Source organism: Solenopsis invicta, chromosome 2 (genome assembly GCF_016802725.1).
Source record: "Solenopsis invicta isolate M01_SB chromosome 2, UNIL_Sinv_3.0, whole genome shotgun sequence".
Lineage (NCBI taxonomy): Eukaryota > Metazoa > Arthropoda > Insecta > Hymenoptera > Formicidae > Solenopsis > Solenopsis invicta.
The window spans coordinates 6,658,328-6,666,248 of record NC_052665.1 but is presented as its reverse complement, the minus strand read 5'-3'; the positions used below and the strand labels follow the sequence as shown (position 1 = coordinate 6,666,248).

General features: G+C 28.3%; 2 protein-coding genes across 8 annotated transcripts in view; one reads left to right on the top strand and one right to left on the bottom strand.

Moving 5' to 3' along the window:
- LOC105200799 (cyclin-dependent kinase 7) lies at positions 1–1,935 on the top strand. Its single transcript, XM_011168530.3, has 5 exons — positions 1–261; positions 477–536; positions 621–729; positions 859–1,304; positions 1,386–1,935. The coding sequence occupies exons 1-5, from the start codon at positions 208–210 to the stop codon at positions 1,731–1,733; spliced, it is 1,017 nt and encodes a 338-aa protein (XP_011166832.1). The 5' UTR covers positions 1–207; the 3' UTR covers positions 1,734–1,935.
- A 2,849-nt stretch (positions 1,936–4,784) lies between these two features.
- Positions 4,785–7,921, bottom strand: part of LOC105200800 (phospholipid-transporting ATPase ID) — a 30,332-nt gene continuing 27,195 nt past the window's right edge. For all 7 annotated transcript variants that reach the window (XM_011168535.3, XM_011168531.3, XM_026130261.2 and 4 more), the window contains one exon: positions 4,785–7,885. In XM_011168535.3, coding sequence (XP_011166837.1) covers positions 7,466–7,885 — 420 coding nt within the window. In that variant the 3' untranslated portion in view covers positions 4,785–7,465. The remainder of the gene's footprint in view (positions 7,886–7,921) is intronic.

Below are 7,921 nucleotides of genomic sequence, written 5' to 3'. Positions count from 1 at the left end.
CTGCGACGTGCGAGTCCTGCGACCTGCGACTCCATTTGGCACTCTTGCACGTTGCTCGAAGAGAAGCACATGAGCAAGTCTTTATAAACATAAATCCAATCAAGTCCAATGTTATCAAAAAAAGTGGAATATTGCACAACACATGTCATTTGCAAATAGAATAATTAAGAAAAAGAAGCTCGTAGAGGAAATAAACTCTTGCCGACAATGACGGAGAAAGTGCGAAGATACGAGAAAATCGACTTTTTGGGCGAAGGACAGGTTAAAACGCTTTTTTTGCATTCCGTACTTCGTTTTACATTATGTCATATTTATTCATTTTTATGCATACTTTTAATAATATAAAATAATATAAATAATATAATACATAATTTTATATATTTAATGTATATATTTATACATAACTTTGCTTATAACTGCAATATATGATTCAGTATTAATTTTAAAAATATTAATGTAGATATTGTATATTTCAGTTTGCCACAGTTTACAAGGCAAAGGATATAGAAACAAATAACATTGTGGCTGTGAAAAAGGTTAATTACCTCTTTATATAAAACTTATACACGTTTCTACTTTATAAATGATTTATATTATACTTTTTTTATAACTGCAAATAGATTAAAGTTGGAAGTCGTGCAGAAGCTAGAGATGGCATAAACCGAACTGCTTTGAGGGAAATTAAACTGCTGCAAGAGTTAAAGCATGATAATATTATTGGCTTATTAGGTATTTAATATAAAAATAATTAATAGTTTGTTAAAACCATAGTTTGTTAATAATATGCACTATATAATGTATACATCTTGTTATAAAAATTATTTTTTGTAATTACATATGCATACATAAAAATTCCAGATGTTTTTGGTTATAAATCAAATGTCTCATTGGTATTTGACTTTATGGACACTGATCTGGAAGTGATAATAAAGGATAGCAATATAGTTTTAACTGCAGCCAATATAAAGGCATACATGATTCAAACCCTACAAGGCCTGGACTATCTCCACTTCAATTGGATACTCCACAGAGATTTAAAACCAAATAATTTACTGGTGAATTCTGAAGGCGTTCTGAAAATAGGAGATTTTGGCCTGGCAAAATTCTTTGGGTCACCCAATCGGATAAACACTCATCAAGTAGTAACAAGATGGTACAGAGCACCCGAATTACTGTACGGTGCTAGACTTTATGGAACTGCAATTGATATGTGGGCAGTAGGTTGTATATTAGCCGAGCTCCTGTTGCGAGTGCCATTCTTGCCCGGTGAATCTGATTTGGATCAACTCACCAAGATATTTCAGGTATCGATACATCTAAAACATATCGTTCTGAAAAATTATTGTATTTCTCTCTTAATTCAACATTATTTTTTCGTTACTTAGACACTAGGCACTCCGACGGAAGAAACGTGGCCAGGGATGACCGAATTGCCAGATTTTATTCAATTTAAACCCTTCCCTGGCATGCCTTTGAAACACATATTTACTGCTGCCGGCGACGATCTCCTAGATTTAATTGCTAGTTTCTTGAATGTGAATCCACTAGAGAGATGTACGTGTGATCAAGCGCTACAAATGCCATACTTTAGTAATAGACCTGCACCTACGGAAGGACCTAAATTGCCTCTGCCCACAACTATTAAACGTCAACGTGAAGAGAAACCTAGTCTAAAAAGAAAATTGTTAGAATCAATAGAAGGAGCATCTTTAGCTAAAAGATTGCAATTTTAATTATAATTTATTATATTAGAACAAATGGATGAAATAATAAATCGTTCGCCAGATACAACAATGCTAATTTCGAAAGATCTAAGAATCAAAAATTTTTCTATTGTGATAATGTATATTGAAGTATTGTATCACATTGTAGTAAATAATTTTATAAAAGTATTACTCAAATTGTAATATATTATTATATTATGCATACAAAAAATACGTGTGATTATATTTTAATAACACAATTCAACATTTTTGTGAAATCTGAATAAACAAAGTATTTTTCGGTGGATTTTTGATCGCTGAAAATGAATCCGTTGATCAAAGGGTGTCATCACGTCACAATTTTGAGAAAAATGATAGAGGTCAAAAAAATCGATTTCTAGGATTTTCAAGATATTGTAGCATTGGCATCAATTTTTTTCCAAATTTTGTTAATAATTTTTCATTAATTTGATTTACATTGAATAAAAAAATAAAAACCACTGTTGTAAAAAAAAAGATTTAATTTTATAAATCTTCAAGCCAAAGATGCTATATTAACAGCTGTTTCTAATGCCTATTTTAAACTATACTATAAATTGAAATATACTATAAATTGAAATAATACTATAAATTGAAAGCACATAAAATTCTTGAAACGATATTCGTTTTTTCACATATATTGTAATATAAATCACTTCTCTTATGTAAAGTATAATATGTATTTCCGATGATGGATGAAAATGAGGAATGGGAAATGCATATAACAGGCAACAATAATATAATACGCGTGTTAAAAAATACAATATTACGTTGCAATATCTTTATTAACTTAAAGATTATTAAAAAATGAGGTATTCGAGGAATTTCTGTAAATTGCGAAATGTCCAGTTCGAAGGAGTATGAAAAGAGTGACTGGTTAATCACAAAACAGCATTAATTTTTTAGTTTTCTTTTTCATGCAAGACTGATCTTTAGAACGAGTAGCGAACAGTGGCACGATATTCACATGATACATTTCACTTCGCTGATGTATAATTGTATTATGAGTAGTAGATTTTAAGAGAGAGAGAGAGAGAAAAAGAAAGCGAGATATTACAAAAGCTTGCAATTTATCGTACGATTTACATTTTGCGAATAATCGACGACTTTTTATCAAAGGACATTTTATCGAACTCAAGTTCTATGATCCTGCTAATGCATGCTTTGTAGATGATGCTCATACGTGATTATACTGCATTAAATTGCCTCTATCTTTTCAATGCACATTTGTGTCCGATTAGTATGTGTACATACATAAAATTATAAGTCAATACCGCTATGCAACAAATATACAATTTAGTATAAGATTATTCTTAATTTATTATATTAATGTCTGTGAAAACACCAGTCATATTCAAATTTAACGAACGAAAGAAATCTGTGTCCTGTCACTCTGCTTTCAAATTAAACATAAAAATTATGTCTTAACTTTAACAACAAAGTTCGTGTGAGGATTTCAATGAAATATATATTTTACATTATATATCTTACACGGAATCGTAATTTAAGATGAGAGGTATTTGTGTTTTGTTCTTTTAATTCGACATGGAACAAGAAATTCTTTGCAAAATAAATGCATAATTATTTTGATGTGAGATACGTTTGGAGATTAAGGCCGTCATTAATTTACATTAATGTACAAATATACATCAATGCGCAAGATACTATTTCAATTTGTGACAAAACACATTTTATTTACACGTTTCTCCCCGCATTGTCAACTATATTACGTTTATTATAAGTATACCTTCGTTTTAGACCGATTCATAAACATTTTGAAAAAAAAAATTAAAAATAATTACATTAGAGAAGTAACTCAAAAAGCACCATAAAATGTGCTGTAAATGATAAATTTACTAACGTACTATGGTCCCTTTTGTTTGAATTGAAATATAATATTTATATTTTCTAAATATTTTCTCCATATGATCAACACTGTAAAAAATTTGTTCTTAAATGTGTATACGTGCTTGTAATAATATTACTAAATATGAAAACTCTTGGAAAAAAGACGCTAATAAAAACAAAAATATAATTAGATAACTTGTGTTAAATTAAAAATAGAACATCTATCATGTTTATCTATGCGTGCTACTATCATAATTAATTCTCTATTTTGTTGCTTATGAATATTATAACATGTGTATGTACATATATAAAATTTTGCGATTATATTAAATTTCGTTAACGCATACATTATACAAGGAACATTTTTAATTTTAATTTTATTTGCATAAAATACGTCTCTGCATGACTCTATCGTGAAATATAATAATCATAATGTTTATTATGATGAGTTAACAAATAGTTTATATTTAAGATGTTTTATTAAAAACTTTTTATGTAAAAATAATAAATATCAAGAAAATACCGAACATAGTACCAGAAAGATATAATACTGTTTTAAATATTTTAAATAATTGATTAATATGCATAATAAATAAAATTAAATTATTGAAAGAGTTTTTTCAAGAAGAAAATTATTTAATTAAAACAAGAAAATATTAAAATAAAATATACTTTTTAATATAATCAATTATTCAAAATATGATTGATTTAGCAACCGCATATCTGTATTATAATTATTCATATTATTGTCATATACTAGCATTCCAGACATGTGCAAGTAAAAATATCTGAAACAATGTTGAAAAAAATGAGTACAAATTGCTCTTGATAAATACAAAGTTTAACTGAAGTTTAAATAAATAAATATGTTCTCAAATTTATATATCTCAATATTTCAAATTTATATGTCTCAATTAATGTTCGATACGTAATCGGTAGAGCACATGCAGCAGACAAATACAATTTGTTTCCAAATTTGATTCAGCGTTTGACTTATAACGTACATATAACAGTTTATCCAACCAACAATTTATGACTACGTGTTATAATTCTTATACCCGTCTTACATTAAGTAAGCACATCAATATATTAACTATGAAGAGTTTCAAATAATATCCATACATTTCCCTTTTTTTTCACATGCGATAAAAATCAAGATAGTAATTTGGACGTTAGCAGAAAAATTTTAGTCTCTTTAATTTTTTAAAATAAAAATCATTTAATACTTTTGAAACTCACATACAGCACATATAAGAAAATATTTCAAAATTTTAATATTCAATTTTGAAAGTAGTTTATCGATGATAAATTACATATACATCACATTAATATAACGCGAAATATTAGCAAAATGAATGCGCTTATAATCCAGCTTCTACAAAGAACAAAATTTTTTGTATCTACACACCTACCTATATAAGCTTATTTTTTCCATGTGTAAAGAAGAAACATGTTAATATATGCATCGATACAAAGTAGTTTTATGACATGATTTCAATTTGACGAAATACAATTCCATAGAGAGTGTGTCGTTTTTAGTTTTATATAAATATATCTTCCAACTTATTTTCTTAGTTTATTTAGATTGTTATTGATAAATATTTTACTTCACCATGCAAAAGTCATTCAATAATGCCTTATTACTTGTGATTTAACTTTATTTTAGAAACACACAAAATTTCTTCAGAATGGAAATCTTTTTTGTAACAAGTAACACGAGATAGAAAACTCATTAATTAGCATTCAAATTGAGAACGCGGACATTATGCTAGCATTTCACTGATTAATGATAATTTACTTTCTTCAAGAATATACTATTTGACCCAAAAAATTCGACGTTTTCTTTTTTATTATAAGCAAAAGAAAAACTTCAGAAATTTGCTTGAAAGAATCAACTTTTGTATTGTAAACTTTGGATGAGTATATTACGTGATACAAAAGAGATTGCGGTATAAACTACTGAATGCCTGCGCTTGGAACTAGTAAGTTAAAACAATGCACTTATTTCATAATTGTTATTGACATAAAAAATGAAATGTGTGTACATCATATAAATTATAAATTTAACGAAATATATATCACGGGAGAGCTCGAGAAACTCTGTGTAGTTTAACGATTAGGCACAATGTTTGAAAGCAACCAAAATTCTAATGTTTTCCATTTCAAAAATTATAGTTTGATTGTGGAACATACTTTTCCCATACAAACTATTTCTCTCTAAATTTCATTGTAATATTAAAAGTAGAAATACATACTCTCTATTGTTTTGCTACTGTTTTCTTCCGCTTTAATATATTATATGTATTCAATAGTCAGTCCAAGGCAAACTTTATCCGCGATAGTGTAATGTAATATAGCTACTATTTTCGTATTATTTTTAAATCGATCTATCTATATATTACTTTCTTTTAAAAAATGTGTATACTTAACATTTAATATAATATATATCTCTTTTTTAAAATATTTACAATCAATGCTATGATACAATATTTTAAATCGTTTGTTATATCCATGTTTTATAAAGGCAATTATCAATGTAACTATTATTCTTATAAGATATCGTGTAAACGCGTTTTTTTTGTTTTTACAATAATCATGTTCGTATTAGGATAATATATAATACAAGATAAGATATTACAAGATTTTGACACCTCTATGCAATACTTCTAATATATATACAGGAAGTGCATGACAATGCAAATTATTTCTTCCGTTATTGCATTGGCTTTCGCGTTACAATTTTCAACAAAATAAACCAAAAATTATCTACAGGATTACAAATACTGTTAAATGCTGAAAATTTTTTCAATCAGTTTAGAATTTTTAATGTGAGAAATGCTTTTTAAGACATGTGAATTATACAAAATAATCATCTCAATTTTCTGTAGTAAATCATAACATTTTATGTTTATATAATACCAATAAATAAATTTTTGTATAAATTATTATAAAATTCATTTAAGGTTTAAAGATTGAAAATTATTACAATTTCAGTAAAGTAAAAAATATACACCTCTCTGCATTTTCCAATAATACTTGCTTTCAATGTTTCCAGCGTTATTTTATATTAATATAAATGGGACCAAAATGCGAAATTATAATTTTTCAATTTTCTTCGAACAAAATATCAAAAATTATTCACAACATGGTATTTAAAGATTGTTTTCACATATATTAATACGAAATTTCATAACAATTAAAAACATATCATAGTCTATATTGTAGCATAAGCTATTTTTCTATACAAGTATATTAATTATCATAAAACACATTACTATTTACGTACATAATCGTGTCAACAAAATGTTAAATCAAGTATATTTCGTCTATCTACTTGGCAAAAAGTGCAAAAATATAATTTAAAAAATATTGAACATGTAAATACATAACATTTAAGTCATAATCGTAACAAATCTATAAATGCTTAACAGTGGTGTATAGACGTAAATAGCATATGCTACTTCTATTGTAGTGTAACTCAATGTATCCCACTGGAATTCATTGCGTTAGAAATTACATACATTCGTATTTTAACATTATCGTTGTTCATAGGCATCCGTTATAAATTGTAATAGGGTTTCTAATTGATCAAAATTTTCCTCAAATAAATAATTGTTAAAATTAAATGTAACGTAATCACAGACATCGATGCTTCACGAGATCTTTTCAAATACTACATACATCACCTGCACCTTTCAATTAACATAAGAAAAAGAGGAAAAGATATTCGGAACACAATTTCAATGGGATACACCAGAATCGACAAATTCGACGCATTCAATTTTGGCTTAATGTTCATATCTAAGTAAATTAAGAGAACCTCACTAGTCACTTGCACTTTAGTGTTCGTTGAACTGACTAAAACATTCGTGTTATTATAAATTAATTGTGTCCAGCGTGTGTGAATTTCTAGATGCGCTGTTGTCCTTTGGTGATGTGGTAGCAACGCTAACCTGCTTCGTAACATTGTTCGTAAACGGCATAGAAAACTTAAAATCAGCACCATTTGGCAATTTGCGCATAATTTTCCCAGATGTGATGAGCCTGCCAAAGCCCTCTTGGTGAGCGAAGGCGTAGCCCGAACGTAAAGATCGCCGTGTACGTCTCGTAGATGGGGTACGCAGTATATCCTGGCTTTGACGAGAACGCAGTTGCGCTAGTCTCTGCTTCAGTCTGACTCTGTCAGATAGTGTCGGTCTGACATCCATAAAGAAGAATCGCCATGATAGTACCGGTATTACGAGAATTATACATGATATCACTGTAGTGAACCAAAAGGTCGCCTCTGACATGGCCTGCATAAATTAACTATTATAAGTATTGTACACATT

Excerpts from the sequence above, each read along its gene's own strand:
- LOC105200799 (XM_011168530.3), top strand. The coding sequence starts at position 208 with ATGACGGAGAAAGTGCGAAGATACGAGAAAATCGACTTTTTGGGCGAA. Across the intron at positions 262-476 it reads ACTTTTTGGGCGAAGGACAG|TTTGCCACAGTTTACAAGGC; the intron begins GTTAAAACGCTT and ends TGTATATTTCAG. Across the intron at positions 1,305-1,385 it reads AACTCACCAAGATATTTCAG|ACACTAGGCACTCCGACGGA; the intron begins GTATCGATACAT and ends TTCGTTACTTAG.